General features: G+C 38.9%; 1 protein-coding gene across 1 annotated transcript in view; it reads left to right on the forward strand.

Moving 5' to 3' along the window:
- The window catches only part of crb2a (crumbs cell polarity complex component 2a), a 51,429-nt gene that overhangs the window by 18,078 nt on the left and 10,996 nt on the right, over nt 1–22,355 (forward strand). Inside the window, exons 2-9 of the mRNA XM_026172889.2 lie at nt 1,983–2,675; nt 4,672–4,867; nt 7,546–7,685; nt 7,982–8,152; nt 8,316–8,429; nt 9,072–10,025; nt 15,972–16,534; nt 21,988–22,153. Coding sequence (XP_026028674.1) covers nt 1,983–2,675; nt 4,672–4,867; nt 7,546–7,685; nt 7,982–8,152; nt 8,316–8,429; nt 9,072–10,025; nt 15,972–16,534; nt 21,988–22,153 — 2,997 coding nt within the window. The remainder of the gene's footprint in view (nt 1–1,982; nt 2,676–4,671; nt 4,868–7,545; nt 7,686–7,981; nt 8,153–8,315; nt 8,430–9,071; nt 10,026–15,971; nt 16,535–21,987; nt 22,154–22,355) is intronic.

Raw genomic sequence — 22,355 nt, forward strand, 5'->3', positions numbered from 1 at the left:
AGTGGCCTATTTAAAAGGAATGTGAACTGATTCTACTGAGACCTAGTAGCACTGGCTGATGAGGGCACACATTAATATGTATTGAAAGAATTCACTGTACTTGCCCAGCCATTTTCCCTAGATACCCACAAATGTGAAATATGGACTGATATTTAGATACTGCATATCTGCCTTAAATTGGCAGTTACAGTGTTTTTCCAGTGTAGGTTTTAGTTCCCATTAGTTATGGTCAATGGCCAAATGAAACTTACTGAAGATTGTATTGAAGAAGGATCTACTAGTAGAGGTGCTACTTGAAGCTTTTCAACACAGCCCTCTTTGGTGGCATCTGGTGGCCAGAAATATTAAGACCAGCCTGAATCAAAACGAACTGCTTCATCATGATTGCCTGCTCAAGAGAACTGATTTGACAGCTTCTGTTTGATATCATGTGACGATTCTTTGTGATATTGGGCTACCGTTCTGCTCCTGTGAACATGTTTTTTTTTACAAAAAAACCAAAAAAAGTTATTTAATTTAATAATTTTGATGAATAAACCATCCTTGTTTAGACATGGGCCATTTTTTGATCTTTCTTTGCTTGTGACTTTGTAAAAATTGTCAAGTCTGTCTAGATTACAATTAAAATTGCCATTTTGAGACTAAACATGCAGAGAAACACAAGGTCTTGACTGATGTGGAGTGGTAGGGGGTATTTGAACTTAAAAGCAAAAAGGAATTTTAATCAAGATTTACACATTTAAAGACCAGCTCAAGAACAACTTTGTCATCATAAAATTTAAACAAAAAAACAAAAAAACAAAAACAAAAAAAACAGTAAATTATGAGGAGTTTATCAAAAAAACCAAGACTTAACAAAACGTAACACTGTACATTGCAGGAAATCTGTACAGTGGACAAACATATAGTTTTTCTCCTACGCTCTGATCGAGAGCTGTCATGTCTGCCACACACTCCAGTTACTCATCTTTGTATAGGTCATCTTTGTAACAAGACTTTGAGAATACAGAGGAGGTGGCAGTAATATGCTGAATGAAAGGGACTAGGTAAGGGAGTGATTTGACCACGGAGCTATATGTATGCTCGGAAAGGTTTAAACTGAAAAGAGACAATCTGACAGATTTTATAAAGGCTGTCCAAGTTTCTATCTATTATGATGGATGAAAAAACACAAATAAGTACTAAAATACTAAATACTAATGCATCAGTATTCTAATAGGATAATAAAATCGGATATATTAGCCTGGAATGAAGTAAAAGATATTGAGAGTCTTTTTAGCAATTAGATACAGCATATTCTTCCTCTTCTTTTTCACTCACTTCTTCTTTACTAATATTCATGCTCCAATGAACACATCCGGAGCAACTTGGGGTTCAGTATTTTGTTCAAGAGTCCTTTCACATGTAGACTGGAGCAGCGAGGGATCGACCCACCAACCTTTAACACAGAAACCTAGAAAATGATCTGCTCTACACAGCCAGCCTGGAAATAAACCCAATCCCAATGAAGTTGGGAAGCTATGTAAAATGTAAAAGAGAATACAATGACTTTCAAATCTCATAAATCCATGTTTTATACCCAATAGAACAGCGGTCCCCAACCCCCGGGCCTCGGACCGGTACCGGTCCGTGAGTCGTTTGGTGCCGGGCTGCGAGAGTTGAGGCTCAGGTGTGAAATGTATAGTTTTCAGGGTTTTTATCAGTTTTCAGCGTTATTTTGTTATCGTTTTTATCGTTTACTCGGTTTTCCTTGGTCTTTTCACGTGTGTTATGAATAAATTTTCTTTTTTTCGGTACCGGTACTAGTTTTATTTTGTTGTATTTATCCGCGACACCTTAAAGGCCGGTCCATGAAAATATTGTCGGGCATAAACTGGTCCGTGGCGCAAAAAAGGTTGGGGACCGCTGCAATAGAACATAGAAGACATATTAAATGTTTAAACAGAGACATTAACTCAATGTATTTCCTTTTTTTCTCACAGGAACATTCTGCACAGCCACAGCAGACAGATGCTTGTCTGCACCCTGCCAAAATGGTGCTACCTGTGTGGACACAATGGATGATTATGCCTGTATTTGTGCCAGAGATGGGGTGAGGTACATGGGCAAAAACTGTGATGAACTCTATGACGCCTGCTCTTTTGCTCCGTGCGAGGACTGCAGTAGTGTTCCTGGCACCACAGAGTACCACTGCATCTGTCCAGATGGACTGACAGGAGATAACTGCACAGAGGAGGTGGATGAGTGTCAGAGCAATCCTTGTTTCGAGCCTCGTTCTCTGTGTGTAGACCAACTGAATGGCTACTTCTGCAGGTGTCCATCTGGGTATGGAGGACGAGACTGCAGGACACCTGTAACCGACTGCATTGATGAACCCTGCAAGAACAATGGAACGTGTTTATTACAACCTGAAGGGTTCGAATGCCATTGTGCACCTGGGTTTGAGGGAAAGACCTGTGAGGAAGATATAAATGAGTGTTCATCAGAGCCCTGTCAGAATGGTGCCATCTGTATAGATGGAGTGGGAGAATTTCACTGCTTCTGTGTCCCAGGTTTTCAGGGCTATAACTGTGAAATTGATATCAATGAGTGTGCTTCAAGACCCTGTGAGAACAACGCCACTTGCATTAATGAGAAGGACCACTATAAGTGTGAGTGCCTGATGGGCTTTAAAGGTACATTCAAAAGTTGCATACACACACATCAAAGAGGAAAACTGTGTCCATATTACGTTATAGGCATATATTTCTAAAAAGGCCTAAAACTATACTAATACTAAAGTGGCTAAGGCCAATTACAATTTATTTAAATGGCAATTTATTTTCATTTCATGATATGAAAACTCAATGTGGTTAACAGAGAAAATAAAGACATAAGAACCTGCAAAGGTTTACAGTGCCTTGATGCAATGAAAACAGCAAAACAACAAAGCACCACAAAACAAAACAGTAGCAATTAAGTGTATGCATGAAAGGTTTTGAGCATGTTTTTGAACGTACACAGAGTTGTAATGGCTCTCAAATGAGCAGGCAATTTGTAACAAAGAATATGACCAGAATATCTGAAAACGCACTCAGCAAACTGAGATATGGAATTGTTAAAATATAATCACCAAACAGACTTAAATTCATGAGCCCACCTTAACCAAAGTTAATCCAAGTATAGGCAGAGGCAACATCTACGGTAGGAGTTCCCAAGGAGTGCTCTCTCACATAAAACAGATGTTCATTTTTAGAAATTATTCATCAAACTGAAATGTATTATGTGCTTCCAGCTACAGGTAGGGATGTCATTTACTTTGTATTCCTACCACTTTTAGGCAATGTGAACCAAAGTCTCACATAGGCAAGACTTCCATAGTAGTAATAATACAGAGAAAGCAACAACAGTAAAAAATAAATAAATAAAAACAAACAAACAAAAAACAGATGAACAAGCAGTTGGTGACAGGTGGAAGTAAAAAGCCAACAGCCAGCAGTCTGAGATGATGGAGCCTGATTATTTAAGACCTTGTATGTGATGAGGAGGATTTTGAATTTGATTCTGGATTTAACTGGGATCCAATGAAGCAAAGCCAGTTTGGGAGGAATATGCTCTCCATCGAGTCTAATCAACTCAAGGCAACTCAAGGCTTCATTCCAGACATGAAGTGATAAATGCATGAACTACTTTTTCAGTATCACTCTGAGACACAACATTTCTAATTTTAGAGATATTGTGCAAGTGGAAGAAAGCAGTCCTACATATTTGTTTAATATGAGCATTAAAAGACATATCCTGGTCCAATACAACTCCAAGAGTGTTACTGGAGGCCAAGGTAATGCCATCCAGAGTAAGTATCTGGTTAAATACTACCGGTATGTTTAACCAAGATTTTTAGGACTGAGTACAAAAATCTCAGGGTTATTTGAATTTAGAAGTAGGAAGTTAACCTGCTTTCCAAATTTCTTCTGAGATTTTTGCACTGGTTCATTGTATAGTTGCTCCCAATTTCACAGAAAGTTTTCAGGGTCTTTATAAATATATTAACTCTTCAGTTGTGCAGAAGCTAAAGAGTCTTTATGTTTTGTACATAACTGCAGCAAGGTGCTACCTTAAATCAATGGACCACGGGGATTACCTTTTTAATTACAAAATGTATTGTGAAAAAGTGGAAAAATGAAAGAACCTCCACATTGTTAATGCGCTGACAAATAAACTTCCAAAATATGTATTTCAACAGTATATGTTACCACTAATTTTGGTCTGAACAGAAACTGGTTGATTTGATTATTTGCTTAGTCCACACATAAATTTTTGTTTCATATCACACACTCATTTTCACTAAGAATGCATCAGTAGGAAGACCGGTGCTCGCTCACATCATAGAAGCATTTCTGCTTCTGCTAATTCTATTGTTTTGTTTGTCGTTGATAAACTGGGCACAGCCGCACAGAGAGTATTTTAAGCATTTAGGTTAGATTCATCTCTCATTCAATTAGTTTGTTTAAGGATTTTACCAGAAGCTTTTAATCATCAAGGGTATCTGAAGACGAGAATAGGCACACTAATGTTGATGGTCGCTGATCTCAATGGGTAGTTGATTGTGCTTTGTTTTCTTGACATGACAACTTATTATTCTTTCATCGCTTTGATTTATCTCCTTTGCTTGACTCCCCCCTTCTCTTCCAGGAGTCAACTGTGAGACTGAAATAGATGAATGTGAGTCAAATCCCTGTCGCAACGGAGCCGATTGTCATGACCTCATAGGAATGTACTCTTGTGAGTGTCTACCTGGATTTGGTGGCATCCACTGTGAAGTTGATGTTGATGAGTGTGCCAGTATGCCCTGTCAGAACAGTGCAGTCTGTCATGATATGATTAACAGGTAGGCCAGTCCATCTGTAGCTGTCACAATAGCATAGACCATGAAATACTAAAGACAGATACTAGAAAGCTACCAGGTTACTGTTTTAAGGAGCTGATCACACCCACTAAAGGCAGTAGTCGAGTAGTCACACTAATTCTCTCAGTCAACACTAATGATTTGTGCAAGACTTTGATTTGTGCAGGAGGCTGTTAATACACAACATACAGTTTAAACATGTGGAAAGCAGTAATATCATATACTATAATGTGTGCTTTTTTGAACATGAAAAATAGACATAATAATCATAATAACTTAACATATTTTAAAAAAATCCTTGTACCTTATTTTAGATAGGCTCTTTATTGCCATTGTGCAATTTTGTCCAGCAAAACTCTTTGATGGCAGTCTTTTTCAAAGCAGCATATAGAATAAATGATATAAAAAGAAAACAAGAAATAGGAGGTACTAAATTGACTATTACTAAGTAGTTTGAGTTCAATAGTGCAATTATGAAAAGAAAAATAATAATAAATATCAGACAAATTATGGCTCATGTGAATGTCCAATGAATTTGACGTGTTGGGTGTAAGGTGCAATTTGCCAGTCCAGCTCAATCTTCAATCAGAGCTTTCACAGCCCTTGGAAAGAAGCTCTTTTTCAGTCTTTCTGTGTGTGCTTTATTGACCCCGAGCCTGCTAGAGGGGAGGGAATCAAAAAAAAAACCTAGTCCATGACTCTCTGAGATGGGGGCTGGGTAGACTTCAGTGTAGACCTGGTCCAGTGTTTTTCCATTCCATGTTCCCATGTGGATGTTTTTGTGTTGTTTTTTGTTTTGGTAAAACAGACTTCAGGTTTGTGTGGTGAAAGCCACACAAACTAATGAGGAGTAAACTGGGAATGGGTGGTCTGTGGATAGCCTGATGCAGCCTGGCTTTGTATGATCTCTATCCAGTGTTATGGATTATCCAAAATGGATAATGAACATAGTGAACACATCTAAGAAGAGCTGAAGAGTTTCATTCAGGTTTCAGAGCTCATCACAGTACAGAAACAGTACTAGTTGCCTCTGACAGTGGACTCATCTGTGTGGCTCTCTTCCACAGCATGTCTTTTATCCTGTCTTCCTTCTCTCACCCTAACCGGTCGCAGCAGATGGCCGCCCCTCCCTGAGCCTGGTTCTGCCAGAGGTTTCTTCCTGTTAAAAGGGAGTTTTTCCTTCCCACTGTCACCAAAGTGCTTGCTCATAGGGGGTCATATGATTGTTGGGGTTTTCCCTGTATGTATTATTGTAGGGTCTACCTTACAATATAAAGCGCCTTGAGACAGCTGTTGTTGTAATTTGGTGCTATATGAATAAAATAAAATAAAATAAAATTGAATTGAATTGAATCTCAGGCTTCTCCTGCTAAGCGTCAGTGCTCAGTTCGATACTGTTGGCTGTAATATTTTATGGCAGCTATTTGAGTATATAGTAGGTCTTGTAAGCTGCTGTGCTGCAGTGGTTTGAATCATATCTCTCTAATAGACTCCAATTTGTTCATGTAAATGGAGAGTCCTCTTTACACACTAAGGTTAATTATGGAATTCCACAGGGTTCTGTGGACCATTTATACATGCTTCCCTTAGGCAGTATCATTTAAAATGCATAACATACATTTTCACTGCTATGCAGATAATACCCAACTTTATCGATCCATGAAGCCAGATAATACACACCAATCAGTTAAACTACAGGCTCTAATTTCCTGCCTCTTAATTCAAATAAAATTGAGGTTATTGTATTCAGCGCTAAAATCTTAGAATATGGTATCTAACCAGATGCTTACTGTGGATGGTATTTGCTTGGCCTCCAGTAACACTGTGAGGAATCTTGGAGTTGTTTTTGACCAGGATATGTCCTTCAGTGTGTATATCAGGGACTAGAAAGAGAGAGTATATTCCTCCTATATTGGCTACTCTTCATTGGCTCCCTGTCAAATCCAGAATCAAACTTACAATCCTGATCCTCAAATATAAGGTCTTCAATAATCAGACCCCTCTTATCTTTATGAGTTTATACTACCGTATCACCCCATGAGAGCACTTTGCCTCAGATTGCGGGCTTACATTATAAAATGATGTAAAACTCTGGGCTTCCAATGTGCAGTATTTATCATTTTAGTCCTTGTAAGGCTCATTTAATTTAGCCATGTTAGTAATGTCATTATCATTGTTTCTATTATCATAGCTACTGCACTAATGTATAGAATACCCTTTTAACCACATTCACCATGCTCATATGCTTATTTTATATATTTATTTTAAATGCTGGGCTACCTCACGATAGAAATTGTTACATTATAGCTGTCAAAGATATTCAGCATTCATCTATTGCAAGTTAGCTATAAACATTACAATACTTATGTGATGTAACTAAATGTAATGCATCTTAAATGTAACACAATTAAAACTTTAATAATTTCTGCTTAAGTTGCTTCAGATCAGATAATGAATTTCCATGACCTCAAATTACTTTTTTATGTCATTAACTTCCACTTAGCTCTATAAGCTCAATAATATTGTTATTCTCTTAAGACAAAAATGCCGTCAATCTGCCTATATAATTCACTATCAAATATGTGTTTATACATAACAACTTTTTTTTTGTTTCTTTGTTCCACGCTCTCTAAATGTTGATATCCTTGTGTCTTTTACAGCTATGCATGTGACTGCTCTGATACAGGATATGAGGGCAATCACTGTGAGATAGATATTCCTGAATGTATGTCTGATCCCTGCCAGCATGGTGGTACTTGTCAAGAAGGAGTCAAAGAATACACCTGTCTTTGCTGGCAAGGTACTGATCTACAAGCTCCAATCCAAACATTTCTGTCCCAGACACAAGAGTACAAACTGTGAATGCCTCTGATGTTCACGATTCTCTCTAATAACACCCCCATCTGTTGTTGTTGTTGTTGTTGTTGTTGTTGTTGTTGTTTTTGTGTGTTTTTTAACCAAACCACAATGAGATACTGGAATTGCCTACAGAAGAAATCAGAGTTGCACTTCACTAAATCAGAGTCATGTTTTTTTTGTGTGTGTTTGTTTTTTAAATATTTTCAGTGTGTGACGCACACCTTTTTTTCTCTCTAGGTTATGAAGGACCAAACTGTGAAGCTGATATAGATGAGTGTGCTGATCAGCCCTGTGAGAACAATGGGGAGTGTTTTGAACGCTCTGATGCATCTCACTGGGAGCTAGACTGGGAGCTGAGCTTTGCAGATGCAGCTGGATATATTTGCCAGTGTCAGTCGGGATTTGCAGGTCAATAAAAGTAAAGGAATCAGTGAACAAAGAATTATCTATCTATCGTATAGATAGATAGATAGATAGATAGATAGATAGATAGATAGATAGATAGATAGATAGATAGATAGATATTAAAACTACTGATAATGTTATATTTTTATTTTGTTTGGTATAACAGGAGAGAACTGCTCTGTCAACATTGATGAGTGTGAATCTGAACCCTGTCAAAATGGAGGCATTTGTAAAGACAAGATCAATGGATATACCTGCACATGTCCTGCTGGATTTTTAGGTGGGTCTTATAATCTTGTAATACAGAGACAGAATTCCCTGTCACACTCAAAATTTAAATTCTGTATTAGTGTGTCTGTGTTTCCTAGTTTATAGTGAATTAAACAAAAGGTGACCATTCTCTCTTATAAAAATAAATTAGTAATACATGCACACAATTAAGCAACATTGGATTTCAATTCTGTTAAAAACAAACAAATGAAAAAAAGTCTTTGTCTCCTGGGATTTTCACCTTGAAGATGAGGAATATACTCCTGTGTGTGACCTTTACACAACTTTCTATTTTTACAATTAATCTTTATTATTCATTTTTTTAAACCTGTTTATATAAGTCTGGACAGCAAAACTACTCATCTAGGTCACTTTGTGGGTTACCAGAAGTACCCTTGGTCAAGATACTGAACCCATGCTGCTCTCCAATGCATGTATGAATGTGTGTGAATGTTAGATAGGAAGCACTTAGAAAGAAAGTGCTGGTGTGAATGGGTGAATGTACAAGTTGTGTAATGCGTTTTGGGTCTTCAGATAAAACAGAAAAGCGCTATATACCAGTCCATTTACCATCTCTGTTTTTTCTAATACAGCACAGTATCAGGTGGTCATCTACCTCCACCATATCTAACCACCAATTTTCTCCTTCCAGGTGAGTTGTGTGAAGTGAACATTGATGAATGTGAGAGCCAGCCCTGCCAGAACGGTGGCTGGTGTGAAGATGGCAGGGCCACCTACACCTGTCACTGTCCTGAGGCAGCTGCAGGTGACCTTCCTTGGGGAGGTCGTCACTGTAATTTGAAACTCCTTGGTTGCGTTGACCATAAATGTCAGAATGGAGCCACCTGCCATCCATGGCTAGAGGATGGAGAACATGGTCACACATGCTTGTGCCCTCATGGATTCCTAGATGAGAAATGCTCCACCAGAACAACTTTCTCCTTCTCCACTCCTGGATTTATTCACATTCAAGTTGTTGTAGAAGAAAGAATTCGCCGGGAAGTTGACCACCATGTTCACAAAGGTCTCGGGATACAGCTTCGCTTCCGGACAACTATATCTAATATGTTGGTCTTCTTCAGAGGGGATGTGGACAACCACCTCTTTCTAGAGATTGTGAATGGTAGTCTTCATGCAAAAGCCTCTTCTGAGGAATCGGAGTTGGATGTAATATTTCCTGGCTTGGTTAGTGATGGAAAATGGAGGGACGCTCACGTGTTTATGGCTCAGGAAGGTCTAGTCTTAAATCTGAAAGGTCCTGACTGTGACAATGATGGATGCACAGTTATAGATAGTGGTGCAGGTGAACCACCTTTCGAGCTCTCTGAAGCCTTTACTCATATTTATATAGGCGGAGCACCAGAGGACCTTTTAGAGTACTCTAAAAGTGGTGCAGGATTCATTGGGTGTATGGAAGACCTGATGATTGACTCTAAGCCTATTCTACCACAAACACTTCCAGAGGACCAAGGCCATGAACTGGGATGTACTAAGACTGAATGGTGTAATACTGAACCCTGCAATGGCCATGGACGGTGTGTGGACCTGTGGACCAGTTACCAGTGTGACTGCTACCGTCCCTTCCACGGTGAAAACTGTTCTGAAGGTAAAAATGTTTACCACAGGCAAATCTTTCCTTGTCAAGCTTGTTATATGTTGTAATCCCAATTTCCCAGAAACTAAAGCCTGTAATAATATATATGGGGAACCACTGGGGGGGTAATTGAAGGGATTTATACATTCCTCTTACCTATTACTTTGCTTTACCTTCTAAAAAAAAAAGAAATCAAATTCATTGATTTTATAAAGAATAATAATGATTATGTAAAGAATAATGATTAAATTTCCTTAGACTACGATGATCTGGATGACTGAGAACCTTCACAGACAATAATGATTAAAACTAAAACTAAAACCTGAGATAGTCCAGCTAAAATAATAAGCAAATAAAAGTCAGTTTAAAGGAACTCAAATTCATATTACTGAAGAAGGAATGTGAATTCAAAGGAAATTAGACCAGCTGACAAGTAGACCAGCTCTTTGTAAACCACACACAGACAGACATCACTTTATATTGATTATATGGTTTTCCTTTGAAAAGTATCAGTCTCCATTTTATTTTTTAAATGCTAATTTTGCTGGCCTGAGATTCACATTTGATTTCAGTTTCAAAGAGATATGAATGTAAAAGGTATATATACATAGTGTATGTGAGAGAAACAACACAGGGAAAAATATTAAACATGCTAACTGAAATTTTTAAAATTACTGAAACACTTGGTACAAAAGCTTTTGTTGGTGAGAGGTTCTACTTACTGATAGTAATTAGATTAGTAATAGATTTAATAGCAATAGATTTCAGCTGATGTCATGACTTTCCATGCCTTTTTGTACCCAACTTTCTTTGTGTGTTCAATACTTTTTCCCTGTGTCATTTCTCCTTAAAATACTTAATTTAAGCATATCTATGTACGCCATACTCAAAAATACGAAGCTAAAGTACACTCTAGCTCTTCCAGCTGCATGGGCTCCAGCAGGAGATGTTGAAACCAATTTAAAACAGCTGGGGAAGAATTACTGGAGTGATATTCAAGTGATATCCAGTCGAATCAATGACAGATCTATAAATGTAATGCTGAAATGTAAACAGTGGCGACATGTATAGACACTTATCATCTTTTGACCAAAATAGACAAAATAATTATTGTTGGGCACTTTATTTCTATATTACATTTAAATAATAATAACATTCCAATTGGCGTCCATCAAAATGTTAATGAATAATAATTATTTGATTCCCTACTGAATTTTTAAGTTTCCTCACTTATAAAGAACAGTCTCAAATTTTTATGGGCCTTTTATTTTCACGGAGAGAGTCAAAATATCAACCAATATCAAGAAAGAAAATATCAAGAAAAAACACATTCAGCAGACATTATTGAGTGAAATACATATTTGAATCACAAGCAAAGCATGACCAAGTACTTGGTGGAGAAAACCTTTTTGGTCTACTCCCCTTTACAGAAACTCTACTTGAAGGCAACTTGAAGCTTTTGCTCCCATCACAGATTTTCTATAGGTTTAAGGTTTAAAGAATTTCTAGGTCACTCCATTCCTTAACCTCTTAAGCCCCAAGCCTAACTGATCTCCTGCCTTTTGCCCCCGTATCAGGGGGCGTTGGGGCTTAAGAGGTTAATATGCTTCTTATTTAGCCACTGCATTATTGCCTTAATGGTAAGTGATCATTATCATGCTGGAAGACCAATTCACAATCCATTCCGTGTTCTGGCTGAGGAAAGGAGTTTCTTATGCAAGATTTCATGATACATGGCCCCAACTATTGTCCTCTCACTGTGGGTCATAGACAGCATTTCTCTTTCTCTGGAGCTGCAGCCCTAAACAGAACTCGTGCACACCCACCAAGGAAAAAATTTTGGTTATTGGCAATTCAGTTTTAAGAAAGTACTAGAGACTAGAGACACCAGCAACCATTGCTAATTGTTGTCCAGGGGCCAGAGCAGGGGGCACTGAAAAAACGCTGAAACTGTTAGCTAAGGATAAACGGAAATTTCATGAAACAGTAATTCCCATAATAATGAAATCCTGTTAAATCAATCAGAGACATTTAAAATGAATCTTTATTTGTTGTGTAACTTTGCCAAAACATTTAGAATCAGACTTTATTCATCCCTGAGGAAATTACGTGGTTACAGTTGCTCCAAGACAGTAAGAACAGTAATTAACTGAACTAAATTAAATAATACAATATATTGTCAGACTCTTCTTTTCTGGTCCCCTCCCCAATCGGACCAGTAGTGACATTCTCATCGAATTCCTGGCTCTCGGAGTGGTGTCCAAAATATGATGTGGGCTTTACTGATAATTGGGAAACCTTCTGGGGAAACTCTGGTCTTGTTAGAAAAGATGGCATATATCCCACCTTCTTGTTTCAAGAAATCTGGCCAAATTTATTAAACCCCCAAAACATGAACCACCCAAAAGAAAAAAGGGCACTAGAATCCCAAAAAATTGTGGAGGCTGCCTGGCAATGAATCAAGACTAGCAGGGATGGATAGTAGGACCAAGCTGGGGAGCTGCTCAGGAGGGGGTAATCCCAACAACAGCGAGATGAATTCATCAGAAATTATAAGGTCTTTGGTTTGTATCATATCTTTCTAATAGGCTCTAATTTGTTCATGTAAATTGAGTCCTCTTCACACACTAAGGTTAATTATGGAATTCCACAGGGTTCTGTGCTAGGGCCATTTATTACGCATAACATACATTTTCACCGCTATGCAGATAATACCCAACATCGATCCATGGAGCCAGATAATACACACCAATCAGTTAAACTACAGGCTTTAATTTCCTGCCTCTTAATTCAAATAAAACTGAGGTTATTGTATTCGGCGCTAAAAATCTCAGAAATATGGTATCTAACCAGATGCTTACTCTGGATGGCATTAGCTTGGCCTCCAGTAACACTTTGGGGAACCTTGGAGTCATTTTATTGACCAAGATATGTCCTTCAATTAAACAAATATGTAGGACTGCTTTTTTCCATTTGCACAATATCTCTAAAATTAGAAACATCCTGTCTCTGAGTGACACTAAAAAAACTAGTTAATGCATTTATTACTTATAGGCTGGACTACTGTAATTCATTTCATTCAGGATGTCCTAAAAACTCCATGAAAAGCTTTCAAGTAATCCAAAATGCTGCAGCAAGAGTACTGATAGGGACTAGAAAGAGCAAGCAAGCAAGCAAGCAATTTATTTATATAGCGCTTTCAGATCAGCCACCAGCTGAACACAAAGTGCTGTACACTTGACATGCCAAACATGATACATTGAGCATGTTAAAAAAATGAGAAAAATAGTAATAATAATATAAGTAAAACATATATATAAAAAAAACAAAAAAACAACACATTTAAAACAATAAAATCAGCACATTAGATTAAAACAATAAAATCAGGGTCAGACTGTGTCATAAGCCAAAGAGTAAAAATGGGTTTTAAGACGTGTTTTAAAAGTGGACAGTGAAGGGGCCTCTCTAATGTGCTGGGAAAGATTGTTCCACAGATTAGGAGCAGCAATAGAGAAGGCCCTGTCCCCTCTGAGCTTTCTCTTGGACCTGGGTACCTCCAGGAGCAGCTTGTCAGCTGACCTGAGAGACCTGGGGGGTGAGTAAGGATGCAGAAGCTCAGAGAGGTAAGTTGGGGCAAGACCATTTAAACATTTAAACACAAACATGAGAATTTTTAAATGAACTCTAAGAAAGAGAGAGCATATTTCTCCTGTTTTGGCTTCCCTTCATTGGCTTCCTGTTAAATCCAGAATTGAAGTCAAAATCCTGCTCCTCACATACAAGGTCTTAAATAATCAGGCCCCATCTTATCTTAATGACCTTGTAGTACTATATCACCCCATTAGAGCACTTCACTCTCAAACTGCGGGCTTACTTGTTGATCCTAGAATATTTAAAAGTAGAACGGGAGGGAGAGACTTCAGTTTTCAGGCCCCTCTTCTGTGGAACCAGCTTCCACTTTGGATTCGGGAGACAGACACTATCTCTACTTTTACGATTAGGCTTAAAACTTTTCTTTTTGCTATAGCATATACTTAGGTCTGGATCAGATGACCCTGAATCGTCCCTTAGTTATGTGCATAGGCTGCCGGGGATTCCCACGATGCATTGAGTATTTCTTCTTCAGTCACCTTTTTCGCTCACTATGTGTTAATAGACCTCTCTGCATTGAACTATACTTGTTATTAATCTCTGGCACTCTTCCACAGCATGTATTTTGTCTTTTCTTCCTTCTCTCACCCCAACCGGTCGCAGCAGATGGCCGCCCCTCCCTGAGTCTGGTTCTGCTAGAGGTTTCTTCCTGTTAAAAGGGAGTTTTTCCTTCCCACTGTCGCCAAAGTGGTTGCTAATAGGGGGTCATATGATTGTTAGGTTTCTCTCTGTATGTTTTATTCTAGAATATAAAGTGGCTTGAGGCGACTGTTGTTGTGATTTGGTGCCCTATAAATAAAATTGGATTGAATTGAATTAGATGTATCATTACGTACATTTACTTTCAATACTACTGATGTTTATTTAGACTTTTTCTTTCCGTTTAAACTTTCTGAGCTAACTTCAGTAATATCTTCTTCAAAGTCATCAATGTGTCTATTAAATGTTTGCCATGATTAATCTGTTTATAAATGGGCAACATACTATAGCCTTCGAGTGGAGGTAATTAAACCATTACTTAAAAAGCCATTGCTTAACCCAGTTGTCTCAGCTAATTATAGGCCAATCTCCAATCTTCCTTTTATCTCAACATTTTTTGAAAGAGTAAATGTTATCTGATCATCTGCAGAACTCGCCTCCAACTCTGGAGACCCACAAACTCACCACACTTGATTCCTACTTCCGCTTGATAGGTCCCTCCCACCTCTGGTGTCCATCATTTGTTCAGGGGATTACTGCCACGACAGGCCACAGCTTTGTACTGCTGTCTCGGCATTTAACACAAGCCATTCAGGCTCAATCTCTCTATTCTCCATCATAAAGTTGTGTTGGTGGTGTGATTCAAAAATCTCATGGGGCTTCTGTCAGACACTCTCAATGTACCCTCACTCTGTTTGGTTACACCAGACCTATCCACCATGCTCCCCATGGTGTTTGTTATGGACAAACTGTGATTAGTACAGAAGTCCAACAAACAACTTGGAGGTTTAGGTTTAGCTCAACTCTCCCTGAAATGTCACCATAAGAATACAAGGACTAGAAAGATGTCCTATTTCTCCTATACTGGCTGCTATTCATTGGCTTCCTCTTAAATAAACAATTGAATTTAAATTCCTTCTCTTCACATACAAAGTAAACAATCAGACCCTATCCTAAAGACCTCTTAGTAGCATATTATGCCAATAGAGGACTTTGCTTTCAGAGTGCAGGGTTACTTGCCATTTCAAAAAGCAGAATAGAAGGCTGAACATTCAGCTATCAGATCCCTCACCTGTGGAACCAGTTACCAGATTCCCTGCCTAATTTTAAGATTAGGCTTAAGACTCCTTTTTGGTAAAGCTTACAGTTTCACTCACTGAGCCTTGTTCTGCTGAAGGGCTTTTCATGTTGCAAGGGATTTCTTCCTTCCAGTTGTTGCTAAGTGCTTGCTCATAGGGGATTGTCTGTTCGTGTTTTGGGGTCCAGGTTTTTTTTTTTTACCAATAATACTACAGTGAAATTGAAAGCTATGTATAAACTATCTGTATGAATGAGTGAATATGGTTTTTAGTGTAAAAGTGCTTTGAGTGGTCAGAAAAACAGAAATTACAACACAAATACATGTCCAGTTACCTTGCTATCACCTAATGTAGACTTTACTACTTTTACTACAGACATCCAGGTGTACATGTTTTTTACAGAACATTTTAACTTAGATGTGTGCTAAACATAAAATATAACTGGACGTTATTAATGGAACACCCTGGGGCATTGTTGCAGAGGTGTACATGATGTTTTTAATGTAGTTCAATTATTGTTCCCTGACAGAATTTTCTTGGTGGACCTACAACCATGAAGACACAGTGAGTTCCAGTGGATATGATATTGTTAAAAGCCACGGGAGCAGCTTCAGTGTGTCTTTCATCCTGCGCTCTTTAAAGCCAGATGGGTTGCTTTTCCAGCTGAGGAGGCCCACAGAGGAGGCCTACTTCTCAGTTTACCTGGGCATGGGGAGGGTTTTTGTTAGCTCTCTGCCAAGTAGTGCTCCACTTACAGCTCCAATATTTGTGACTAATGGTGAGAAGCAGCTTCTGCAGGTGGAAGTGCAACACAGACAGGTCATCTTTGAGCATGCGGGAATTCGCTACAGAATGGGAGAGATCCCTGAAGTTAGTGTTAACAGTGGAGATCAGGCCTATGTGGGAGGACTTCCAAAGGAATGGCCCTCTGATACCTGGGGGGGACGTTTCAAAGGTTGCCTTCAGGATCTTCGTTTAGACTCCGTGCATTTGGATGTGGATGGTTGGAACACCTTGAATAAAGTGGACATTTATTCATTAACCTATTCTGAGAATGTAAAGAAGGGATGTGTCAGTGACAATACCTGCAAGGTAGGACAAACCTCCTAAATCTTTTTATATTCTTTTGTGTCTTTGTGTTCTTGTGAAAAATACCTTTAGGTATGTTGTTCACCTTCATGTTGTTTGGATGTGTAGTTCTCAGTGAGTGTGTAACTATTGTCTTTTTGAAAAAGTAACTTAACTGTCTGCTTATGATGTATTTAATGGACATCAGTAAACTGCTATTATAAAAAGACAGGTTACACTTTTCCTTAAACCATTCTCTAAACTAATGAGGTGATATTTAGGCCAAAATGGTACCCACTTTGTTAAAATATGACCCAAAGGGGAAAGTGTTATAAATGAAACACAGACCATTTTGATACTAGTCCGAAGCCAACAGTTCTGGGCGGCTCTCACTTCATGTTGGTAGATGATTGGGAAACGTCTGGGGAAAACCTGGTCTTGTTAGAAGAGACAGCATCCATCCCACTATTCCACTTTGGATGGAGCAGCTTTCATTTCTAGAAATCTGGCCAAATTTATTAAACCCTCAAAAACGTGTCTATGCAGAATCAGGACGAGAAAGCAGAGTTGCAGTCTTGCAATTCTCTCTGTAGCTCATCACTTCCTGTTATCCCCCCGAAACCCCATTATTATTAAAGATTAGGTCTCTCTTAGTACATCAATTATTAATCGACCAACAAACCTTTCTTTGATTTATTCTGCCTTACAGAAAACTGGTTACAGTAAGATGATTACGTTAGTTTATATGAATCAACACCCCTGATTTAGTGCTCATGTGATATGAAATAATTATTGTTATTATGTTATGTAATTATTGATTTTAAGATCTGTGTAGATACTGAAAATGACAGACTCAACACAGCATTAAGTCAATTATCAATTATTAGACTCAACTGGCTTCTCTCAAAATGTAAAAGAAACCACACATTATTTTAATCACACTGGATTTTGTTCTGACATATGGCATTAAAACAGCTTCCTGCAGCCTTGACCAATTGCAGTGTAACTAAGGGAAAATTCAGGGTCATCTAATCCAGCCCTAAATATTTGCTTTATTAAAAAGGAAAGTTTTAAGCCTAATCTTAAAAGTAGAGAGGGTGTCTGTCTCCCCAATCCAAGCTGGAAGCTGGTTCCCAGAAGAAGGACCTGCAAGCTGAACAAGGCTCTCTCTGCCAGGCCTTCAGGCTGGGATGCATGAGGTTCGCCCTGAGTTCCCAAAGGCACTGGATGTTGTAGGGCTGCCTTGGTTCATGTTTCTCATTTTCAAGATATTGCACAAATAAAAGGAAAGCAGTCCTGCATATTTGTTTAATATACGCATTGGACATATCCTGGCCAAAAATGACTTCAGGATTCTTCACAGGGTTACTGGATGTCAAGGTAATGCCATACAGAGTAGACAACTAGTTAGACATCATATTCCTAAGATTTCTAGGGGTGAATACAATAACCTGAGTTTAGAACCAGAAAATTTGAGGTTATTTTTATCTGAATTTAGGTCTTTAAACCTTTAAGACATTCCTGCAGTTTAACTACTTGTTAAACTGTATGGTATGTTATCTGGCTTCATGGATAGATAATCTTCGGTATCATTCGCATAGTATTGAAAATACATGCTATGCCTTCTAATGACACTGCTAACGGAAGCATGTATAATGTCATAGCGCCTAATTCTGTGGAACTCCATAAATAAGCTTAGCATTCAATTTAATTAAATTCTGTTTATATTTAGCCAAATCACAAGTTTCAAGGTACTTTACACTTTAGTTTTAAAAAAAAAACTACAATAATGTAGAGAAAACAGAAAATTACAACAATGATATGACCCCCTTGGAGCAAGCACTTTGCATTGGGAAGGAAAAACTCCTTTTTAACAGGAAGAAACCTCGAGCAGAACCATGCTCAGAGGGGGGCAGCAATTTGCAATGTCTAGCTGGGTTAGGGGAGGAAGACAGGACACTGACACTGTGGAAGAGAGGGAGAAATTAATAATAACTAATAATTAAATGCAGAGAGGTGTATAAACACAGAGATTGAAAAAAAAGTGACTGAAGAAAGTAGCTGTGTGAAGAGGACTATCCATTTACATGTATAAACTGGATATCTGCAAGCCAATCTAACTTCTTTTTATCTCTAAAATTCTTGAAAGAATTACAAAACAGCTACAGAGAAATGTTTTATTTAAAGAGTTTTAGTCATGTTTTAGAGCTCATCACTGTCCTGAAATAGTGCTAGTGAAGGTTAAAAATGATCCTTCTAGGATCATTTTTAACCTTCTCCGTGCTTGTCCTGCAAGACCTCAGCGTTCCATACTGTTGACCAAAATATTTTATTACAGCAATAAGAGCATGCTGTAGGTATTAAAGCACTGCACTGCAGTGATTTGAATCATGTCTATGTAATAGATTCCAATTTTGTCACGGCGAGTGAGGTGAGCCGTGTGGAGGCAATGAAGGAGGATCCAAACGCAGGCAGTCGTGAAGGTGTGAAGGTGGTTTATTGAGCATGAAAGTAAATACAAACGGCAAAGGGAGCTATGACTAACTAGACTGGGAACAAACTAACTACAGAACACGAACCTGAACATGAGCAGAAACACTTAGCGGTTGACAGCAGGGAAACACACAGATGACGCAGGGTGGAATACACAGACGGACCAGCAACTACAATGACGGCAGACATGACTTAAATACACAGAGAATCACAGGGGAATTACACACAGGTGGTGGACACAGCTGGGAATAATCAACAAGACGAGACAAAGGTAAAACTGAACACACTCACATGAGACGCAGACCATCACAATAAAACAGGAACAAGCAACCATCACACTAAGACACAAACTCGACATAGAGAGACAGACAGAAAATGGCACATGGAGCTAGACAAATACTAAGCAGACACAACTGAAGAACAAATCCTAAACACCACAGAAACATGAAACTCAAATAATAAACATCATCATAATCAACACTACAAGAGAACAAGAAAACAATCCCTGATGCAAACTAAAACCAAAACATAATAAAACTCAAACTACTGGGTCCGACGGACCCAGAACCGTGACAAATTTGTTCATTTGTAAATCCTTTTAGAGGCTTAGAGAGTCTTCTTCACACACTAAGGTCAATTATGGAGTTCCACAGGGTTCTGTGCTAGGACCAGTTGTTCTTACATTATACATGCTTCCCTTCGGCAGTATCATTAGAAGGGATAGCATACGTTTCCATTGCTATGTCGATGACACCCAACTTTATCTAACCATGAAGACAGATAACACACACCAATTAGTTTAAACTGCAGGAAAGTCTTAAAATTGACCTAAAATTTCTCCGAGTGATGTTGAAAAGCTTTTCCATGCATTTATTACTACTAGTAATATTACTTTATTACTTCTGGACTACTGTAATTCATTATTTTCAGGATTTCCCCAAAACTCCATGAAAACTCTCCATTTGAACCAAAATTGCTGCAGCAAAAGTACTGACAGGGACTAGAAAGAAAGAGCATATTTCACACATACTGGCTTCACATCATTGGCTCCCTGTTAAATCCAGAATCAAATTTTAAATCCCTCTGTGTCAAAGGGGGCCAAAGGCCTGTACTGAATGTTAACCATTCCTCGCCGTCAGTCCCCTGACCGTGGTCGGGAGACACGAGGGGAGATGCTTCCTCCAGGGCCGAAGTTTGTCCTCCTTCGGGGTTAACTCCCTTCACTTTTGTGGAGTAGTGAGGCAGACAGAAATCAGCCGAGGGCCCAGAGAGTACTGAAGAGATGAGGCTTTAATAACAGTACTGCACACTTCGAAAACACACTGCATAGCCTGTAGCCCGTTAGAACGCTGCTCCCGGTCGCCCTCTCTACCCATGACACACTCTCTCCATTTTTCTCTCTTTCGCTCCCCCGCGTTTCCTTCATGCGCATGCTCACACACACATCACATACACTCCTTACTGCACCCAGTCACACACAAGACGGCAATTCCCGCAACATGAAGCTGGACCGAAGTGCAGAACCAAGTGCGGAGTCAGCTGAAGTAGTTTTAATAGACTTTATTATCTTTGCAACAAACAGAATAATAACTTGGCATAGAAAAGTAGCAAACTTAAAGTGAACACAACATTTAACTTTGATGGATGAGGGGTTTGGGCCTGGGAGGACTAGTGAGGAGGACTGAGTCGTGGCAGGTAATACAAGTTATTGCACTGAACGGAAAGGGAAAAGGAGGTTAGAGTGAATGAATGAGTGAATGAGAACTTCTCCAGGTGAATGTGGATCTTAAAAGAGGGAATAGCTTGTGCTGCAGGTGGAGTCAGAGGTACTTTAAGAGGAGGAGGTGAAATTCCAGGTGAGCTGAACAGAGAGAAATGACTACCCTGGGTTCCAAGAAATCCTGTGAGCAATGGTGGCAGGAGGGCAGGCGGGTGTTGAGCAGGAAGTTTTCCCAGTAACAATGAGTATGACTGGGAATCCGAGGAGTGAGCGAAGCTGAAGAACGGAGCTGAGATGTGACCAGAAAACTGCAGCACAAGATAACAAGGGAAGTGCAAGGACTAGAAACAATAGCAGTGAGAGAGTGTGAGAGCCTGTTACCAACATGGATTAGTTGACAAACTGATGGTGAAGAGACGTCAACGCAGTTCTTAAGTAATGTGGACACAGGTGAATCAGGAACCCAGTGGAATTTTTCCGCAGCTCACCCAGCCTGTGACACTCTGCTCACTTACAAGGTCTTGAATAATCAGATAATAATAATAATAAAATATCCTATCTTAAAGACATCCAAGTAACATATCACCCAAAAAGACCACTTCACTCTTAGACTGCTGGTTTTCTTGTGGTTCCTGAGGTATGTAAAAGTAGAGGGAGGCAGATCTCCAGCTTTCAGGCCACTCTTCTGTGGAGGCAGCTTCCAGTTTGGATTCAGGAGACAGATACCCTCTCTGCTTTTAAAATTCGGCTTTTTTTTTTTTTGATAAAACATATAGTTAGGGCTGGATCAGGTAACCCCAAATCCTCCCTTAGTTACATTGCAATAGGCCTAGCTGGGGCTGAAGTGTTTCTCCTTCTCTCACCCCTTGTGTTTTTACACAACTCTGCATTTAATTATTAGTTATTATTAATCTCTGTCTCTCTTCCACTGCCTTTGTCCTGTTTTCTTCCCTTTACTCCCAACCAGTCACAGCAGATCACTGCCCCTCCCTAAGCCTGGTTCTGCCAGAGGTTTTTCCTGCTAAAAGGGAGTTTTTCTTTCCCACTGTCACCAAGGCCCTTGTTTATAGGAGGTCATCTTATTGTTTAAATTTTCTGTCTTTTCTCTGTATTATTGTAGGGCCGTAATTAATCAAACCAAATGTTGGTGTGATTTTGCACTATATAAATAAAATTATTTTAATCAAATAATAAAATGTAATTGATTATTTCCATATCAGTTCATTGTTCTACAAAAATGTAATCTGCATGCTTCCTTTTATAGATGAAGCCTTGCCAAAATGGAGGATGGTGTACCATCACATTCAACGATTTTACATGTTCTTGTTCTGAGGAATACACTGGGAAGACCTGCAAAGAACGTGTGTGGTGTGTCAGCCACCCATGTGTCAATGGTGGCCATTGTGTGGATCTACCTGATGGATATGAATGTAAGTTTATAAAACTTCAACTCCTATTATGCCATGGAGCAAAAAATATATATTTCTGTTCGCCTACCACCAGAGATGGGCAGTAACGCGTTACTTGTAACGCGTTACTGTAATCTGATTACTTTTTTCAAGTAACGAGTAAAGTAAGGGATTACTATTGCAAAAACAGTAATTAGATTACCGTTACTTCCCGTAGGAACGC

The sequence above is a fragment of the Astatotilapia calliptera genome, chromosome 7 (assembly GCF_964374335.1).
Source record: "Astatotilapia calliptera chromosome 7, fAstCal68.1, whole genome shotgun sequence".
Lineage (NCBI taxonomy): Eukaryota > Metazoa > Chordata > Actinopteri > Cichliformes > Cichlidae > Astatotilapia > Astatotilapia calliptera.